Source organism: Maylandia zebra, linkage group LG17 (genome assembly GCF_041146795.1).
Source record: "Maylandia zebra isolate NMK-2024a linkage group LG17, Mzebra_GT3a, whole genome shotgun sequence".
In the NCBI taxonomy this organism is placed as follows: Eukaryota; Metazoa; Chordata; class Actinopteri; order Cichliformes; family Cichlidae; genus Maylandia; species Maylandia zebra.
The window spans coordinates 20,453,143-20,473,700 of record NC_135183.1 but is presented as its reverse complement, the minus strand read 5'-3'; the positions used below and the strand labels follow the sequence as shown (position 1 = coordinate 20,473,700).

General features: G+C 40.7%; 2 protein-coding genes and 1 long non-coding RNA gene across 11 annotated transcripts in view; 2 read left to right on the top strand and 1 right to left on the bottom strand.

Moving 5' to 3' along the window:
• Positions 1-280: 280 nt before the first annotated feature.
• LOC143413268 (uncharacterized) lies at positions 281-1,589 on the top strand. Its single transcript, XR_013093904.1, has 3 exons — positions 281-341; positions 606-726; positions 1,341-1,589. It is a non-coding gene; the product is annotated as an uncharacterized LOC143413268 (long non-coding RNA).
• Positions 1,590-5,976: 4,387 nt separating this feature from the next.
• Positions 5,977-15,647, top strand: tmem19 (transmembrane protein 19). 2 transcript variants are annotated; one of them, XM_023153141.2, is made up of 9 exons: positions 5,977-6,020; positions 6,170-6,213; positions 7,006-7,153; positions 9,497-9,610; positions 11,653-11,790; positions 13,143-13,219; positions 13,302-13,479; positions 13,929-14,138; positions 15,213-15,647. In XM_023153141.2, exons 3-9 carry the CDS (start codon positions 7,024-7,026, stop codon positions 15,371-15,373), a joined length of 1,008 nt encoding a protein of 335 aa, XP_023008909.1. In that variant the 5' UTR covers positions 5,977-6,020; positions 6,170-6,213; positions 7,006-7,023; the 3' UTR covers positions 15,374-15,647. The 2 variants fall into 2 exon arrangements, with proteins under 2 accessions (XP_023008909.1, XP_076732350.1); XM_076876235.1 differs by having other exon boundaries at positions 5,985-6,020; positions 6,173-6,213.
• A 348-nt stretch (positions 15,648-15,995) lies between these two features.
• The window catches only part of rab3ip (RAB3A interacting protein (rabin3)), a 15,769-nt gene continuing 11,206 nt past the window's right edge, over positions 15,996-20,558 (bottom strand). For 6 of the 8 annotated variants that reach the window (XM_004566427.4, XM_012923366.4, XM_076876233.1 and 3 more), the window contains 7 exons: positions 20,278-20,493; positions 20,056-20,184; positions 19,393-19,505; positions 19,260-19,283; positions 18,856-18,955; positions 18,098-18,167; positions 15,996-18,018 (listed from right to left, as the gene is read on the bottom strand). In XM_004566427.4, the coding sequence (XP_004566484.1) occupies positions 17,936-18,018; positions 18,098-18,167; positions 18,856-18,955; positions 19,260-19,283; positions 19,393-19,505; positions 20,056-20,184; positions 20,278-20,493 (735 nt within the window). In that variant the 3' untranslated portion in view covers positions 15,996-17,935. The remainder of the gene's footprint in view (positions 18,019-18,097; positions 18,168-18,855; positions 18,956-19,259; positions 19,284-19,392; positions 19,506-20,055; positions 20,185-20,277; positions 20,494-20,558) is intronic. The other 2 variants (XM_012923364.4, XM_012923365.5) reach the window with 2 other exon arrangements.

The following is a 20,558-nucleotide window of genomic DNA, read 5'->3' as shown; positions in this document are numbered from 1 at the left end:
GTAGATGCACAAGCATAACATTTTCACATATTTTGGTTTACAAGGTTACAAAACTCAAATACTCACAAATATACATTTGATTTACAAGTACAAAATATTTATGACCACAATTTGAGCCCATAGGATTCACTAAGCTCCAACATCATGTCATGGTGTTGAAGTCCCTTTCAACAACTACACTTCTTGAAATACAGAATATTATAAGGTCTTTCTCTCTAATTCTCTCTTAAGGCTCTCTCTCTCTCCAGGGGTGGATCTAGCCCCCCTCTTAAAAAGTTACTGCTGCTTCAGTTTCGCACAAACCACATCTCCTCTGATCCTCCTCCGCTCGTCGCTGCTCGGTAGGTGGCATAATCTCTCTTTCCTTCAATAGCTCTCCCCTACACAGCAAATTCAAAAGTGTTAAATGTTTTGGTGTTAATAGTCTTCTTGCAAAAGTAGAGTTAATTTTACTCTAAGCAGAGTCACATTCTTTTAATGTAACTCTGAGGTGTAAAATGATAGTAGTTGAAATCGAGTGTTAAAAATGAGTGTTTCTCTGTCAAATCTGGAGGTGTTACAATGGAAACATTAACTCTTGACCTCTTAACTCTGAACTCCTACAGGGGCTATGACACCAACAGAGTAAATTCACAGACTCCGCCCCCAGCACGGCTCCAATCGAAGCTGAAGTGAAGCCGTTTCAGAACATTTTGCTCTACATGTTTGAGTTGTTTGCCATGCTTGGTAAGTCATTTTTTCAAAGATTGTTTCAATTATTATTATGAGCTTTTACTTCTGTGGCTCTTTGGAGTTGAGACAAAGCTGTGTGAAAGGCATTAGCCATGTTGCTCGGTGATAGCATAATATTCTGTTTTAGCTAGCTGAAAGGTATTGTTTGCGGGCAAATACCACAGCCTTGAAAAACAGCTTGCATGTGAATTTTCAGTCAAACTTTTGGTCAAATACACCTAAAACAATGTGTAGAATGTGAAATGTTGGTATAATGGTGCTACTTGAAGCCTGAAACCGATCGCCCATAAAAAATAAAATAAAAATAAAAAAAATTTAAAAAAACACGAGCAAACAGCAGTAGCAGACGTCCTGACTGGATTCTACGTTAGCATAGATCCCTCCAGAGTTTTGTGCACACGGTTTAGGTAAAAATTAAAAAGGTTGAGGTTTTACATTTAGTTCAGTATTACCTGTTGCCTGTGTCTTTGTCTTTTGGGAAAATACTTTACACAAGTAATGGCTCAAAGAGGATTCCTTTTTTTTTTTTTTTACTGTGCTGCAATTGTTTACTGGATTATTTGTGCCATTAATTAGTGTCAACTAATTTTTATTCAATCTCCACACAGGATATGCTTGTGAAGATGGAATATGGGGGAGAGCAGAAGTGCGTTGAAGTTCCACAAAGGGATGAATGAAGGACATGCATATTGTATTGAAGAAATAAGTGATGAGAATGCTGTTATTTGCATTTACCATGTCAGACCTTTTGATAAACAAAATTCTAATGAAAGTGAGAACATGTATACTGTTACATCTTTCAGAAAATGTTTTGGAATTGTGGTGCACAGTTCAGAATAAATGTTTTTCAAAAACCATTGCATCTTTTTAGTAAATGTTTATTTCCAAAAGAAATTTCTAGAAGTTCAGAACAGTAAAATTCCCGCTTTTTAGAATGAATTAGAAGATAACTCTTACGTAGTTAAACGAAAATACTCTTTGAGAGTTAATATATAAACTCTTAACACCAAGTGTTAAATTATCAACTCCAGACAGATTTGGTGTTTAACACTAAATCAGAGTTAACGTACCAACTCTCCAAAAAGAGTTAAATTAACACTCTCTGGTGTGGACCCATATAGACACTTTAATAGTGTTGAAATCAAATCCGACAGTGTTAATTTGGACATGCTGGATTTGCTGTGTAGTGTGTGTGTGTTCATAGTTTGATCTCAGTTAATATTTTTGACTGATAGTCATTTATGGTGTGTATTCAAAATAAACTACTGATATTAAATCACCACTATGACTGTGTGTGGGTTTAATATTGGAGCATAAGACCAGGCTACAAGAAATTTGAGCTGTAAATTATCCGCAGGTTTGTGCACCTGTGTGAATCAGTGGGAGGAAGATATAATTAAACAAATTCTTGTTTTGAGTATTTAGTCTATTGTAATTTGTTAAAAACATTAAATCATTTTGCTTTATAGTTTTGGATATACACTCTACGGCCACTTTATTAGGTAGACTTTTTCAACTCTTTGGTAACACAAACACAAACATTTATTCAGCCAATCCTGTGGCAGTAACTCGATGCATTTAGATGTGGTCAAGATGACCTGCAGACATTCAGGCTGAATATCAGAATGAGAAAAAACATTATTTTAACTGGGTTGAACGTGGCGTGGTTGTTGGTACCAGATGGGCTGGTCTGAGTATTTCACAAGCTGCTAATCTGGTGGGATTTTCTAACACAACCATGTCTGGGATTTACAGAGGACAGTCCAAAAAAGAGGAAAATATGAAGTAAACTGCAGCTCTGTGGGAGAAAAAGCAACAGTAACTCAAATAACCACTTGTTATAACTAAGGTATGCAGAAGAGCATTGCAAACTCAAACTTTGCACACAGGCTAAAGCAGCAGAAGACCACATTGGGTGCCACTCTTGCCATCTAAAAATAGAAAAGAGAACAAAGGCTACAATTCACACAGCCTCACCAAAACTATGCAATACAAGACTAAAAAATGTTTTGTGGTCTGATGAGTCTCAATTTCTGCTGCTGGCTGAAACTTAAGTAATTATAACAACAACAAAACAAAACAAAAAAAGAGTAATTATAATATACTTTTTTAAAATCCCAAGATTGGTATTTTTTGATACAGAACTTTAACATTATTTAAACGCATTTAAACACACGGGGTAAAAAGATATGAAATTATGTCATATATACTGTTTGATAACAATATTGTAATTAAGTACAATCAAAATAAATAGAATACAGTAAAAAGGCACACATTTAAATGAAAATATTAAGTAACAAAATCACACGTAATCAAGTAAAAGCAGAAACTTTTTTTTAAGTTTTTAATGCTGGAAAGAAAAAAACTAGTTACTAGTAAAAAGAAGATGGAACAGTTATTCTACATCACTGCTGTGGTGATGCTGTCCCTCTCAGAAATGAGCATAATTGGCACATCTTTTGGTCCTTTCCAGAAAAACCAGGCTGCATCATAAATGGTTTATGGGGTTTTATAAAAATCGAGGTGTTTTTATGATGAGACACAATCTGTTCTAACCCTGGTATTAAAAGTGTGTAATGTGTACAAACTGCTCCACATTCATTACACAGAAAAGCTTTTAAAATGCTGGCAGATACAGAATCACTTTTATTAGCCTGTACAAATGCAGTGGAACAGAAATACATCTGATCTCAACAATGTGGTAGTTAAAGCTGAGCTGAGCTTCACAGTCAACTATAATTAGACTTTAATTTATGTGCAAATACCTGTGACACAGTGAATATCCCCTGAGCCTCAGACTGACTTTCCATTCGTAGTGGTAAATAGTAAATCACCCCACATAAACCAAAATAAGGACAGAAGAGTTGAAGGTAAACTGACCTTTCTTATCAGCTGTACCTCAGCTGTACCTACGTTCATCATCTGAAAACCATGATCAACAATGTGGAAAGATTTAAGCCTTTCAATCAGTTTGAGTTGGGAAGATTTCACAGAATATTAAGGCCATGTCAGAGGATTACCAGAGTGGGTAGGATTCATCCTCTAGCAACCACGAATCGTCACACAATAAAATGATAATTCGCACAGTAACTACAGAGGTATTTGAAGGGAAAATGATCAAACCGGTGGATAGATACTTCTTGTTATTTGAAGCTTGTGAAATCTCCAACTGTATTCTCAATAGGACATAATTGATTTGACTTAAGTGTGTCAATCTTTGATTTTTCATCAGACACCCGATAAAAAAAATTCTGCTGTGATGCAAGACAAGAACAGAGGTCTCTCTGTGCTCTGCTGTCAGGAAGAGAAGTATTTCCCATGGGATCATAGATTAAAGGCTGCATTTTGAGCGGAGCTTTAAAGCTCTTGAAGATCATTGGAAGCTCAGAAATTCCAAGAAGAATGGCAAGAATGATTATAGATATTATTCTGTTTCATCAAACGGTAGGACATCGCTTTCCATGTAGTCTGTCTGTAAGGGTTATTTATCTGCTGCCTTATGTTTTACTTGAGTCCAGCTTCTTAAAGAGTAAGCTGCAAATCCAAACAAGCAACACTACAAAAACTCGATTACACCAATTTTTGCAGGGTTGCTCCACATGTTTCAAAATCGGTTTCAAGATTTTTCAAACATCCAAAAGACGAACGTCAATGTAATTTTAAGTTCCACGTATGTGTGCACAGTAAAATTTTGTCGCATGGAGTCACACAAACCACCTGCAACTCAACACCTCAAAGACTAAGGAACTGGTTGTGGACTTCGGGAGGTCCAGAGAAGGTCCACTGCCAGTTCAGATAGAGGGGGAGGAGGTGGAGGTGGTCAACAAGTACAAGTACCTCGGGCTGTGGGTGGACAATAAACTGGACTGGTCATGCAACACAGAGCACCTGTATAAAAAAGCCCAAAGCCGACTGTACTTCCTCAGGAGGCTGAGGTCTTTTAACATCTGCAGGAAGCTCCTGAGGATGTTTTACCAGTCGGTGGTTGCTGGAGTACTTTTCTATGCTGTGGTGTGCTGGGGGAGCAGCACAGCAAAGAGGGACTCATCCAGGCTGGAGAAACTGATCAGGAGGGCTAGCTCTGTGGTCGGCATGAAGCTGGACACTCTGGTGACAGTGTCAGAGAAAAGGACATTAAAGAAACTGATGGACATTATGAACAATGCTGGGCATCCTCTGCACACGGCCATTAACAACCAGAAGAGTCTGTTCAGTGACAGGTTGCTTCTCCCAAAGACAAGAACTAACAGACTTAAAAACTCCTTTGTCCCTCACGCCATCAGACTGTTTAACTCCTCTCTGGAGGGGAGAGGGAGGGGAAACAGGAGGACAAAGGAGGGGGGAACAACTAAGCTGTAGTGCCTCTGCACCTCACTGTACAATACCTTTTGTGCAATACTTTTTGTAAATAGTCAACAGTGCAATAGACTCAATACTTGAAATGTGCAATTCACTTGTATTTTTATTTTTTATTCCTATTTATTCTATTTATCCCCTTTGTATATTTTATTTATATTTGTCTCTGTATTTATATATGTGTGTGTGTGTGTGTGTGTGTGTGTGTGTGTGTGTGTGTGTGTGTGTGTGTGTGTGTGTGTGTATGTATATATATAACAGTTCTGTAACTGTAACTTCGGTCGTTGCTGTGCTTTTTTTGGAAGTCGAATTTCCCAGAGGAACCCACCCGAGGGATTAATAAAGTTCTATCTTATCTTATCTTATCTTAAATGCCTTTACATGCCAGGAAAACTAGATATACAAAAGGCATGAACCTCATTGGTCAAATTCCAGAAATATTGCCAAATTATTGTAAGGAGGATCATGAGCACCTCAGCAAGATCTTTAAAAATAACGTTGTGGGTGTTTAATTATCCAGTCTGAGCTGAGATGGATGACTCTAATGGGGTGCAGCGTTAGTATTTTCTTTTCTTTTTTCATTTTTATACGGGACTCAACTGCCTTAATTTGATTTTTTTTTTTAGTTTAAAACACGAAACCTTTGGAATGTCTTCTGAGTAGACACGAAATTATAAAAGTTTTTAAACCAGAAATATCTTCATAAATATCTTCAATACAGCTATCAATTAAACACAGTTATTAATTGATGAAATATTCCGATTTCGCCTGTGCTTTGTCGTGTTTCTACCTATGCCGACCTATTTAAAAAAACAAAAACAAAACCCTAAAACAAACAAAAAACAAAAAAAGAGCTGTAATTTGGGTTACTGTCCCTTTAAGAACTCAGTGGCTGGCTGCCGGAAGTGGGTCCGTCGTGTTTTCTCCCTCCGGTAGGTGTTTTAGCCTGGAAGCTTCAGCTGAGCTTCTGAATTCCGTTTGGTTTCACTGCTAAAATCTTTTTCTCTTTAATTATATTTGTAAGAAACACTACTGTTAGTTGTTCCACTTAAAATATAGAAAGCTAACCTTCTCGTTAAAGTAGGGCGTGTAACCGACAAGTCGTGATGGCTCAGGAGATAAACGGTGAGTTTATATATGTATTTTTAAAAAAAGTTTTTTAAGTACCGCTTAAATATATTCCCATGTACCAAACTGACACTTCAGCCCGGTGTTTGATATTATTTTAGAGTGTTATTCTGCTTTGAGAACACTTAGTTCTCATATTTAGGTGTATAATTTCAATGTTAGGGAGGTCTGATGGCGCTTTGTTTTGGTTCCGCTCTCCTCATGACTCTCTTCATGGCAAATTAAGAGAGTGGTTCTCAGGCAGTTCATTTAAACAGAGCAGAGGGAGGATGAGTACAGGCTAGCCTGAGGTCAGCCAGTGCCAGGGGAGAGTCAGGAGGTTTGAAATGAGGCGGCATAAGGGTGTTACCTGAGAGGTGTACCAAGCTGGGCTCTCTGCTTCAGGCTCCAGGAGGCGAGTTTTACATGTCATGTGACTCTTTCTGCACAACATGATTCCTATAAGTGCCACCTATTCCAAGGAATGGTATTTTTTTTAACTAGCATATTTTATTATATGTAACTTCAAGGTGCTTAATACAGAAAATAACAAACCTTAATGCTGTGTAGTTTTACAATGCAAGCAAAATACAGCAAAATAAAGCATAAAAAGAAGTTTAGGCTGTATTAGGGTTATATTTTCTGCTCTGAGGCACTGTTATGAAGGAGAAATGAAAGTCTAGGCAAAATGAGAACTTTTACTTTGTTATTAAACATGTTCTGACCAACTTGAAGTAGCAGTATCGTTTTCTTACAGCAGCAGAAACTATCTAACAAACACTGACGTGACTCTGTCCTCCTGTCCTGCAGCACGGGCCGTCCCTCAGCATGGACACTGAAAATGACATCTTGATGAAGGAGTCCATCAACATGATGATTGACATGATCGTGCTGTGTGCCACTTTGGCACTCTCTCTCTTCTTCTGGATCCTCTCCCTCACGATGAGCACGTTCTACGGTGAGCTGTCCTCCTGGGAATGTTTTCACTTTAAGGGTTTTCTTTTCCTTAAAACTGCCTTCAAACAGGAAGTTAATCCATTAAATCATGTGCCCCTCCATGTGCCCTGAATACCTTTCACACTAACTTTGATTATTTTTTTTTTTTCTCCTGAAGTGGGTTAAAAGCTGAACAGACCTCAGTACCATTTTTCACAGTCATGCATGGACAGAGAGAGCGTGGCAATGAGGACACGAGGCGTATGTTGAAAGACAAACTTGACAGCTGTCAGGAAGAAACTCAGTTCCTTGTATGTGTGCACATACTTGGTGAATAAAAATGAGTCAGGGTCTCTGGTCTTTCTTTTGAGCAACATTATAAGTAAAGTTTGGGTTTCGTGCTGTTACTCAAATGTTTGTGATTGAGCATTTGTTTGTGCTTCAAGCATTAGATTTTCAGAATCAGAATCAGAAACTTTATTGTCATTGTCACGAGAACAACGAAATGAAGAATGGTCCCCGATCATTGCATCATCCCTAGCAATATCAAAATATAAATAAAACAATAAAATTCAATAAATAAAATGGATAGAATACTTAAAATACTAATAAGATGTAACAGTAAAACATTCACATACGTTCCCACACACATGCTTCAGACCGTGCATAGATTAACACAAGAGTGGCGTGATGGACATTTTTTTGTAGTATTCAGATGTGTTATTGCAGTTGGATAACAGCTGTGTTTGAGTCTATTAGTCCTTGCTCTGATTGCCCTGTACCGTCTGCCTGAGGGCAACAGTTCAAACAGGGAGTGGCCAGGATGTGAGGTGTCTTTTATGATGTTTTGGGCCTTTTTAAAACAGTGGGCGTTGTGTAGAACTTCCAGTGTGGGGAGAGGGCAGCCAGTGATCTTTTGGGCGGTGTTAATGATCCCTTGGAGTGCTTTCCTCTGAGCCCCTGTGCAGCTAGTGTACCAGATGCATATGCAGTAAGTTAGAACACTCTCAATGGTGGCTCTGTAGAAGGACACCAGCAGTCTCTGTGTGATGTTATTCCTCCTGAGAATTCTCAGGAAGTACAGTCTCTGTTGGGCCTTTTTCAGCAGCTCGGAGGTGTTCACACTCCAGGAAAGGTTCTCCTCTATATTGACTCCCAGGATGCAGAAGCTTGCCACCCTTTCTACACAGTCCCCATTTATGAATAGTGGTTGGATCTCTGCCTTTTTCCTTCTGAAGTCTATTATGAGTTCTTTGGTTTTTGAAGTGTTGAGGAGGAGGTTATTGGCCTTACACCATGACGTCAGCTGCTCCACCTCGTCTCTACGTAGACTCGTCTCCCTTGGAAATGAGCCCCACCACTGTGGTGTCATCTGCAAATTTCACAAAGATGTTGCTGTGGTGGCGAGGAGTGCAGTCGTGTGTGTAGAGAGAGTAGAGCAGTGGACTGAGCACACAGCCCTGGGGTGAGCCAGTGCTGAGACTCAGGGCTGAGGATGTGTGATGGCCAACTCTGACTCTCTGTCTACGGCCCGAGAGGAAGCTGTTGATCCACATGCAGGTGCTGTATGGAAGCCCCAGGCCTTGTAGCTTGGCCACCAGCTTCACAAATGACTAGAGATGTTACAGCATTTCCACCAAGATTTTCCTCCCCTCTTCTGCCTTCTTCTTCTCCTTCTTATACTACTTCCTCCTCCTTCTCCTCCATCTTCATCATCCTTTGTCCAATATCCTCCATCACTCCTAAGCTGTCCGTCATATCATTTCTAAGCTTCTCCTCCTGCTCACTCCCAGTGAAAATCTGAAGACCCCCACCTTGGCCTCCAGTCTTTCTCTCAGTACCACCGTCCCCACACAAAAAATCACAGTGGGTCTCACTACCATCTTGTAAATCTTCTGCACTCATCTCCACCTGCTGCACCTGCCACATTTAAATTATTTCAACAGCTTACATTATCGAAGCACATCAGCTCATTTCACGTCTCTCCGGTTTTATTTTGAAATCATCATCATCAGATAGATTTCCCTTCTACAGCTGTCCCCACTGAAATCAGTCCCTGCATGGTTTTAAATTAAGACACAGTTACTGGATTGTTACACTTTGAGTGACCTGACACTGTTGTTGGAGTTGATCACCTCCAAAGCCCACAATGAGCCAGAAAAAGCCAGAATAATATGCAGCAGCTGCAGTTTAATCAGTTATATTTTAAAAAAAAAGTGCATCTCATTTCTTTTTAATATTTAAATAAAAACTTTTTTTTATTTAAAAATAAAAACGGATCTTTACATGCTTCAGTAAATCCTTCAAACGATCAGTCGGGTGGAGAGGTGCTGATGGTAGTCTTGGTGTGTGTGTTTGTTTTCAGGCACGCTGCAGCCTGTGTCGCCGTGGCGTTGGTTGTTCTCCATCTTGGTACCCCTCACGGTGACGATGCGAGCGCTGAAGAGACGCAGTCTGGACCGATCGGGAGCGCTGGCCGGTGAGTATTTGTCATCACCTTTACCCACCTGCGTGATGTCGTTTTGGCTTCCTGGCTCGCTGCTTAGCCGTTATGAAGTCATTTCGAGTGAACATTAGAAGAGTTGTGATGTTTGGTGTGTGTCTACACTGTGTTAAGTTGCTTCATTGTGATTGGTTAATAAAGTGGTGGGTGAGCGTGTTTTGGTTAGTTTTTTTTTAAAGGGGGATATTCTATGACCTTTTAAAATAAAGAGGATTCTCCAATACTTACATAAGCGATGCATTTAAAACCAAGGACTGTAATGCATTTCCAGCTCTCGCACCAGAAAACAACTAGACCTCTTACTACGAATCTGCAGATGACGCACAGATCTCGTCATGTGACCCATAAAACTGAAGTCATGTTGGTCACAGAAGACTTGTTCTCATATGCTTGAGTTAAAGAGCAGAAAACTGGATTTCTGGCCACAGTCATGGACTTTAAAGATCTAAAACTCATAATCCACATTAATGTTGTCACAAAATCGCCCCATGAACGGACTCAATTCTCACATTAGACACCTTTTCATTCCTGAATCGGTACTTGTAATGTAAACCAGAGCCTGAATTCGATAAAGTTGTGAAAATATGTGTAACAGACAAGCAGAGGGAATTTTTCCACACGTCTCACGTTGCTGTCTTTAGTTTGAAATATTCAGCTTACTGCTGATATCTTCCATTTGATGTTTATTTTGTGGAATTTGTTTACAGTTCTGTGAAAAAGCATTTGCTCCCATCATTCATTCAGGATTTTCTGGTATAGAGCAGATTTCATGGCTCCATTAAGCATCCTAAAGCAGCCTCAAACCATCACACCACAACCACTACGTTTGACTGTTGGTATGATATTATTTTGATGAAATCTTGCATTAGCATCTACAGAATGCTTTCAACAAACTCTCGGGTATCATCCAGATTTTTTTTTTCCCCAAATATGAGCCGAGCCTTTGTGTTCTTTTAGCTCAGCACTGCTTTTCTCCTCGAACTCTCCTACTGTTGCCATTTTTTGCCCAATCCCTTTCTTATTGTTGAATCACGAACTGTGACCTTGCAGTTCTTTAGATGTTGCTCTGGGTTCTTTGATGGGTCGTTGATGACGTCTTGGAGTAATTTTGGTTAGCCAATCTCTCCTGGGAAGAATCACAGAGGTTCACTAGAGTGCCAAAGCCTTAGAAATGTCTTTGTAACCCTTTCCAGACTGATTGAAATCAATGACTTTGTTTCTCAGCTGTTTCTTTAGATTCTGGCATGATGTGTTGGTTCTATTTGAGATATTTCTTCATTCAGCAGGTCAGGCAGTGAAATTGAACTCGGTAGTTAATTACAAATAATTCATGAGTTACTTTTTGACATGGGCCAGGTACGTTTGGTTGACTGTTTCCCTTAATAAATGAAATCATAATTTAAAAAGTAGATATTGAACTTGTTCAGGTTATCTTTCTCTGATATTAAAATTTGTTTGATCCAAAACATTTAAATATAACTAATATGCCAAAAAATTAAGAAATCAGGAAGGGGACAGTTACTTTTTCACAGCACTGTAAGTTTTCACATGTGAAGTGACAGTCATTAAATTCTTGAAGTTTTCCTTGAGAGTTTTGATTTTTGCTTTTTATGGATTTGACATTCAAGCAACTTAAAGAAGTCCAGACGCTTTTCTTTGCAAGCTCCTTTGAGCCACAAAAGACCTCACAATTCTGAAAACTGAGTCACGAGGCTGCTGCCTGAAGTCGAGGCAATTATGAAAAGAACTGATACTGATCTGATTTATTACACTGCTGAATGATGCCTCTGTGACGCTCAGGCGATCTACAGTATATGAAGAAGGGAGGTGATTTTTCTGCCTTCCAGGAAACGCAAAATGAAACTATCTTTATGGGGTGTTTTTTTTTTTTTTGTTTTTTTTTTTTTGTAAAGCTTGACATCTTCAGCTGGGTTTGTTCTTTTTAAACATTTGGCAACAGAACGGCACGCTCTGAATGACTGGTGAGCTTGCGCTAACATGCGTTTCTGTGCCCTCAGCCCTCCTGGTGGGGTTTGTGTTGACGATGGCAAACTATAGCTTCTTCTCCACTCTGCTGGCCTTCTTCATCACCTCCTCCAGACTGACCCGCTGGGGAGGAGCGCAGAAGAAGAAGATCGACGCCGAGTACAAAGAAGGTGAGAGACGTAAAGGCCTCACAGGTGCTGCAGAGACTGGTGGAAGCTCTGTGACACAGTGAGGAGGCGGAGCCACAGAGAGAATGAGAGATGAAAACACTTTTGATGTCTTACTCAAACTAGCAGCACAAAGCATCCGACCATTAGCTTGTGGGTGAAGTAAAGCGTCCATCAGCAGCTCCACTGACTGAAACGGAGCTGAAGCTGTGCATGCACTTGTGTTTGTAAGAAACCAAATTTAAAGCTGATAACAAACTTTGCTGCCATCCTCAACAATTCTAACAGACACACCTGTAACATGCACAGGTGTGTCTAAGCGAGGGAACAGGATTTTGTTGGGTTTTTTTAGGGTTTTTTTAGTTTATTTAACAAAAAGTTAATATGTGCGTAATTACTGTGTTTAAAAAATAAATAAAAAAATTCTAACTAAATGATGCATTCTCATAAACTTACAATCAGCTCTGTGTTTTATCTTTTGAGAAGGGATCCCCTTTCCCCAAACTGAAACAAAGAGGTAACAGACATCACAGTCATCTTAATAAAATATCATCTTCTTCCTCCTCACCTTAAGCCTCGTCTCCTGAACTGAAGTCAGGGCTCTAACACACGAAAACATACGTAAAATAGCTAATTTATGTCCGATATTCTCACAATTACTTATCGTCAACAGATCAGACATGAGATGGATAAACAACAACAACAGCAGCTAGTTATAGGCTAAGATAAGTTTTCCAGCCTCTCCCAGAGTAAATAAAGGCAGATGCTTCTTACCCGGCATTCACAGCTGAGGTAAACGGTGAACTGACGTATTTCACTGTCGGGGGAAAGGGTCACTTTGCCGTCAGAGTACACTGACAGCAAATCAGGAAGTGTGTTCACAAACAACAGTAGAAACATGCACTCCGGTCACAGCTTTTATGGAGTACAGTCTAACTTTAATACTCGGATCTCTTGTAGCTGGCCAAAATGCGTTTGTCCAGCAGCCACCATAGCTAGGATCTCTATTTAATTGGGAGGGGTTAGGAAATAGACCTCTGTTGACCATAATCTGTAATCTGCTGGCATCTAGTGGTGAAAATGTAACTTTAAATTTAATTATTTTGCATATTAAGTTTATTCATATGAAATTTAAATAAACTAATAACATATTTTACATTATTATACTAAATATGTTTATTTATTGCTTTTTTAATGGGCCAATGTGACGAGTTTGTTTTTTAAATGATCTGTGGCTGAGAAAAAAAAATGAAGCATCTGATTAGTGACTCCCCTTGACCCACCGCCTTTTACCTGGGCTGCTTAAACAGTTGTCCTGGAACAGTTTGAATTAAATGTGAATTACTTGTTTTTAGGAGGTCAGAGGAATTGGGTTCAGGTTTTCTGCAATGGAGGTGTTCCCACTGAGCTGGCGCTGCTCTACATGATCGAGGTAAACTGAGAAGCACAGGAAATAAGCTGCTCTGTGTGAGTGTAATGTTAGTAAAGTTATTCATTTCCTGCTCGTGCTTCAGGTGGGTCCAGGTGAGATCCCCATCGATTTCAATAAGCAGTACTCTGCCTCCTGGATGTGCCTCTCCCTACTGGGCGCGCTCGCATGCAGTACCGGGGACACCTGGGCATCTGAGGTGGGGCCAGTCCTCAGCCTATCAAAGCCGAGACTCATAACCACTTGGAAGGAAGTCCCCACAGGTGAGGAGCCAGTAAGAGGGTGGGGTAATGATGTGAATGTTCCACTTTGTGTTAAAGAGGGGAAAAGTCCCACAGCACAGTTCAGATCAGACTGGGTTTTTTTTTAAAGTTGTGAAGCTCAGGACTCCTGAGAATTGACTCTTTTCCATGAAGCCAAACACACAGATTAGATTTTCACAACCGTTCATCAGGACGAGGAGGCGTGATTGTGAGCTTCATTAATAATGTGACTTGTCACATTGATTTATCTGAAGAGAGTCCACAGATGAACACTTCTTTTCATGCTGTGTGGCATCTCATTAAAAGGCTGTAGGTACAGAAGATCAGCAGTAAACAAAACATGAAATCATTTTTTTAGATTTCAGTTGACCTAATCATGCATCCTTTTGCGCTGAAAATCATTTTTAGATAAGTTGCCTCATTTTTCTGGGGCTTTTTTTTCCCTGCAGGAACAAACGGAGGCGTTACTCCCATAGGATTGGTTGCCAGCTTCCTCGGTGGGGCAGCAGTGGGTGTGGCTTACTTTGTGACGCAGTTGCTAACAGTCAGCGACCTCCACCTGGCCGACCCCCAGTGGCCGATCGTCGTGTACGGCGGCGTGGCCGGCCTGCTCGGGTCCATGCTGGACTCTTTCCTGGGGGCGCACATGCAGTACTCAGGTGGGTTTGAGCCAGATCTCATGTGAATGTTGTTAAGTGTTTGCATACGTAGAGAAACTTCCTGATCTGCCACACAGCCTCGGATTCTGTCTCGCAAACCCAGATGTGTCAGACAGATTCAGATGTCGCGTTCATACTTTGAACCTTTAAAATGTTGTTTGACATCATTTACTGACTGAATCTCAATCCGGGCTCACATTTCAATATGAAATGTAATCAGATTACAACCAGCCTCTTTTAAAAATGCCCTTAAAATCCATTTAGTTCCATTTCAGCCTCATCTTCACTCAATTGTTCCAATAATCTCCAAGATCCAGCTGCAACAGATGTTTTTCATCAGTGTGATCAGTTACAACATGATCAATGATTGATCAGTGTCTGAAGCTTTACACAGATCAGTTTGATTTAAACACCAATTCTCAGCAACGTACAGCAAATGTTTGCAGTCTGACTGCTGAGTTACAGAGATGAGATTAAAGTTCAGTTTGAGCTGATTATAAATCAGATGTAAGGATTTTTCCTTTCCGCTGTTGCCAAAGTGCCTGCTCATATGGTGTCGTCTGATTGTTGGGTTTTTACCTCACAATGTGAAGCTCCTCGATGATTTGCTGCTGTAAAAAATAAGATTGAACTGAATCTGATGCTGAAGCTTGACGTTCATACGGAGATCAGAGGAAGCAGGAGAACAGTGAGTGGCTTCCTTTTAGAGTATTAAACATGCCCAGTTAGAGTGAAGTTCTGCAGTTTCTTTCCCTATAATAGTGAAGTTGAACCATTGAACTCAGCGGCCCTCAGAGATCAAGCAGCTTTTACTTCAAATCCCAGCTCATGGAGTTCAAACTTATTTCACTAAAAATTAAACAGAATTAAAACATAGCTTCAGAGGGGCTCTCCTAAACCTCAGTCCCTGTTTAGCTTGACTGAAACAAGTAAACCGCATCTGCAGACTAATAAAAAATTAAAAAAAAAAAAAAAAGAAGAGTTTAATTTTTTGGTAACGTTTTCTGCAGCTGGGATTTCCTTTCGTGCAGTGACACGCAGAGATTTTCTGACTTTTCTCCTGTGTCCCCTCAGGCTTTGACGCGAGCATCGGGAAGGTGGTGAGCTACAGCTCCGCCACCACCCAGTGGATCTGCGGGAAACCCATCTTAGACAACAACGCAGTCAACCTGTTCTCCTCTGTCCTCATCGCGCTCATCCTGCCGGGGCTGGCCTGGGGTGCGTGGCCTCGATAGACTGACACTAAAAAGCACAGTTCACAGTTGTCTGCCTGTTTTATGACCTGCTGGCTGCCTGAATTAGTGTTATTCAAACATTGACTAAACATCTGAGACCAACATCATTTTTTTTTTTTTTTTTTTAAACAAAACAAAAAAAGACAGGTTTTAATAACTGAGCCACACCTGCACCATCAGCTGCACCCACACCATCAGCTCAAAGCCACTGTGTTTTTAAACATGACATGTTCAGGAGGCCATGGATGTATTAAACTTCACTGCCAACCCCTCAGTCTGGATGTGACTGATTTGTTTTAGATGAGATGACGTTTCTGCCATTTAGTGAAAAAAATAAAATAAAATCAGGAAATGAAACTGGTGTAATTTTGACGTAAACAAAGAAAACTGGCAGCAGGGTGGAAGGTTGGTGACGGTGTCTGCAGAGCTGTGATTAGATGAATATGAACACAGCAGCAGAGGGAAGATGGAGCATTAAGGTTAAACTGCTCTCAAAAGTTCAGGTTGAGGATCCGCGGTGGGCGGAGACATGAGGGTACGTTTGAGGAGGCAAGGTCGGTCGTTAATATGCAGCCGTGTAAAAGTTCAGTCGAAGAAGAGAAAATGTGGAGGAGTCCACGGATCATTTTCAGAGGTATTACTGTTTTTATTTCAGTGTCTGAGAGAGAAGGCACTAAACCAAACCGGGAGAGTGACATTGACTATGAACAGGTGAGAGAGAGAGAGACGTCAGGATTAAATTAATATATATATAAAGTTTACAGAACAGCAGGTGCGCGTGCACGCACACACACACACACACACACACACACACACACACACACACACACACACACACACACACACACAGCTTATTATCTACACGAGTCCTGATTGGTCACACGGAGCTCGCTGCAGAGCGCCCTGTTTCACAGCAGGATATGTTAATGTCCAGCAACAAAACAAAAACCCTCAGAAACTCAAAGAGCCGACATCAAGTCCTTCCTCCTGCAGATACATGTTCGATTATTTCTGCAGCTTTTTTCTGTAAGTAAAAAGCAAAAACACTGTATCCCACTCTGCCATCATCGAGACCTCTAAATTAACTCAAAATACAAGCTTATTCAAAGTTTACTAAATAATAACAACTTGACCTTTTTTCCCCTCTCTGAAAATATATGATAGACTCGCCAACAGTGGAGGAAAGTGTATTGTAGCAAAGCTATAATTACTTTAACTCAAAATTTGACATTTCTCAGACTTTTCAGACCCAAAAAACCCCAAGAAGCCCCAAAATTTGGTGATTAAAGAGCTCAATAACTTGATGTAAAGTCTGGAAAACAGTTTTAAGTTGTTTGAAAATAAAAAAACATTCTGAGAGCAGAATTTCAATGGAGAAAAATCAAAGTGCTAAGAGTGAGTCAACTTAGTGTTTCACATGAGGAAAAAAAACTCTGTAATTTTTGATATATGAATAATGAAAGATTGACAAGAATAAGTAAAAATACTCAAATTCATGTTAATTTAACATTAATTATTACATTGTCAAAATTTGGAGGTTGAAAAAATTGTTCATTTTAATTTGACTAAGTAAAGCTGAAATTGCAGGAACGTAAATACATAATTTAAAGGATTATAACTAAGAATAAGTCATGAATTTATTTTAAATTCAACATTTACAGAAAAAATATTCAAAATTTAGGTTGTAAAAATGAAGAATTGTAATTCTGAATTCTTCAGCTGAGACGTTGTCACATCAGCTGTCACTTGTTCCCTGCGATGAGTTTTATAAATATATATACCCAAATATTCTAAATTGTTTACATTTTAAACAGCTGCAGTTTTACTAAAGCTTTACTGCTGAAATAATATTTTCATGTAGTATTTAAGGTGAAAGTGAAGTCTGCTTTGAAAGCCACCACACATAAATCCATAATGACGGTTTCTGTTATGAATGGCGGTTTATTTTGAAAAATCATCCTAAAGAAAAAGGAAGATGTGTCCTGTTAACTAGCAGGAAAATGAAGCCAACCTGGAAGCGCAGCACGACCTGCAGTTCCTCGAACGTCCACTTTAGGTGCCACAGACGTCTCCACAACAGGAAACAAAAGGGGTTATTTTTCCACAGTTTCTGTGATTCTGTTTACAACGTTCTTCCTCTTAAAACAATGACTTTATTCTACGGTTCAACTTCACCCTTGAAATATGACTTTTATCAGATATTCTCATATTTCTTTCTAACACCTATTTTTGATATTTTTCTCGCTTTGAGGCTTCAAAACCCACATGCATCTCTCCAGAGATCACATGTAACTGATGACCAAACAGTCTGTAGTGTTATTTTTTTAGAAACATGTCAGTTTTCTGACACACTGGAGTGTTGCATGTTTCAGAACCCAAAGAAGTCCAGATCAGTAATGACCACCGGCACCAAAATCACAGTCTTCAGTCTTTTTTTGTGATGATTGAAAACAGTTTCTCTCTCACACAAAAAACACTCACACAAAATAAGGGGGAGGGGCAAGAGCCAGGGTGGGGCGGGGCTTCAGCTCAGACTCTGCTGTGAGTGGAGGACGGCCCCGGTCACAGCTGGTCTTTGTAGTAGCCAAGCTTGGCGAGGGACATTTCCCTGCGGAGCTGCATCACCTCCCAGAACATCTGTTCTGCTGCAAACACAGAGGGAGGCAGGGAGTTTAATCACACTGATATCGAGCCACCACAAGAATCCACTGGCGCGTTTCTTACCGTCCTGCTGTTTGACCAGCCCTTGGTGGATGTAGCGGATATAGGTGAAGAAGTTGCACACCGCCGTGATCTGAAGGAGAGAGGACACTGCTGAAAACACCAGTCAACAGTTTCTGAGCTTCAGGTGAAGTCATGCAAAGCTACAAAGAGTTATAGACTTAACGTATTTATTCCTTATGTTTAATGTGAGGACAGGATTACATGCTGAACTATAAGCTTAGTGATTTTGCTAAAACTTAGGTTTCTGTTAATTTAGACGATTTAAAGTATTCAGATTTATGTTCTTATTTCTCATTTACATTTAAAAAAAAACACTTAAAAAAAATAAAAATCATGGAGGGAGGTTTCTAACTACAGCTCCTGTGACATTCACTTGAGGCTCCAAGTTAAAACTTTGAAGAATAAATAAACACATTTAGAGAAAACAGTTTGTGTCTCTGGATAGTTTCATCCTTTATAACAAGTGTAAGACTTAAAGTTAGAGGCATGGCTGCTTTATTTAGTCATTCTGAAAGCTCTTCATTCTTATCCTCATGCAGAGGGACTGCTCATGCAGAAGTGCAGTAACATGCACTGAATCACCTCCAGAGTTGTTTTCTTACTTTTACAGTGATGGTGGAAGAAGCTGGCAGGATTGTTTTAGTGCTCACTGAGCTTTGGAGTAATTTAGAAAATGTTCTGGCTCAGGAAAGATGGACCGGACATAAAGGGGAGGTAAAGCTTTCAGGTGTGAGTGGATGGCTGGGTGTTACACTCACTCTGTATCTACAGTAGGGAGACACGTAGTAATAGCTGGACGAATCTCCAAACTTGATTCTGTGCTTGCAGGTTTTGGTCTGACCGCTCAGGGCACATTTTCTACCAGATGGACATAAACAAAAACAAACAAAGAAAAAAAAAAAACATGAGTTAGCTGTTACTTTAACAGGAAGAAACAAAAAAACTCCTACAAAGCAGAAACTACACAGGAGCAAAACTAACACGGCTTGAGGCAGCAAAGGAGGAGAAGAGGACGACAGGATGGCTTTGACATCCTGAACAGAAGTTTAGAAGGAGGGAATAAGTTAGCAGGAGGGTTTGGAAGAGCCGGATGAAGGTGGGGAGCAACTGAGGAGAGGCTAAAGAAAGGGAAAAAGCTAATGGGGGAGAGTGTCAGACTTACGTGACGAGCTCAGACCTGCGCCCACTAGAGGAGGAAATCGGAAGATGGAGATGTGATGATGAAGGAGTGAAAGCTCAATGCAGGGGAGAAAGTGTGTGCGTGTGTTTGAGTTCAAGTGTGTGCACGTGCTCACTTTGGTCCTCCACACTCCACCGCCGATGCTTTGACCACAGGCAGCGGCTGGAAGCCGACCGGTTCCACACTCAGTGTGTTCTGCTCCACGGCCTCTAAGATGGCCGAACCCAGCTGGGGGAGAGGAGAGGAGGGCATTAACGGACACAGGAGGTATCAGAATCTTTCTGATTCATGTCAACATGCATCTCCAGGGGACTCAGAGCGGCCCCGGCTTTTCCCTGGGATTTTCTAAACCCTGCACATTTGTCAACTGCACTTTTTTAAACAATCAAATCAAACGCATACCGAGACAAACCGGGTGAAGCCTTTTCCAGCTGGCAGAGGGCGAGCACGGGGCACGCCTTGCCAGGTCACCACCCACTCACGCTCAAATCTTCTTACTGTGAGGCAACAGTGTACCCAGAAGGCAGATGCACGCACCTTTAACGAACTTTTTGCAGCTTTGTCTACAGAAACCTAACATCTTTTAATCATCTGAGCTAAACAGTGACTGAGTTTGTGAGATCAGATCAGAAGTTTTAAACCTTCTAAACATTTTGACCTTCACAACAAAAAAAACTGAAATGATAATATCAGTGCTGAAATCTCAGATGGGTGCATGTTTGCATGTCTTTCTACTCCTAATAAAGCGCTTTTAAGAGTTCGGGAGGTCGTCATGTACCTCGCTCTTGTTGAAGGTCAAGCAGGGGTAGATGTCCTCACGGTAAATTCTCTCCAGAAAGCTGCAGCTTCGGTCGAACGTCGGCTCCTCCTTCCATGCCTTGAACTCGCTGAACAGCTGACCGTCCACCTGCAAGTCAGAAACTACATGCAGTCTCATCATCGGCTGTTAAAGAAAAAGCTCTGGGAGCGTGAGCACTCCTCCTCCTGCTGCACCTCTTACCTCCCGACACTCGCGTACAATGGGCTGCGTGGCCGACGGGTCGGGCTGAGTCCCCAGCATGGCGGAGGAGGTGCTCTTGTTCCTGCTGTGGCCCTTCCTGAAGGGAGTCTTCACGCCTCCTCCTGTTCCCACAGAGGGAAGCTCACCCACCGGGGAGGTCGGGGAGGAGAGCACGAGAGTCTTCAGAGCCTGAACCTCCGCCTGGAGGACGTCGATCTGAAGAAAGAAACAGAAATCCTCAGAGTAAGCAGGTAAACAGTCTGGTCTGATGTGGAGTGGTG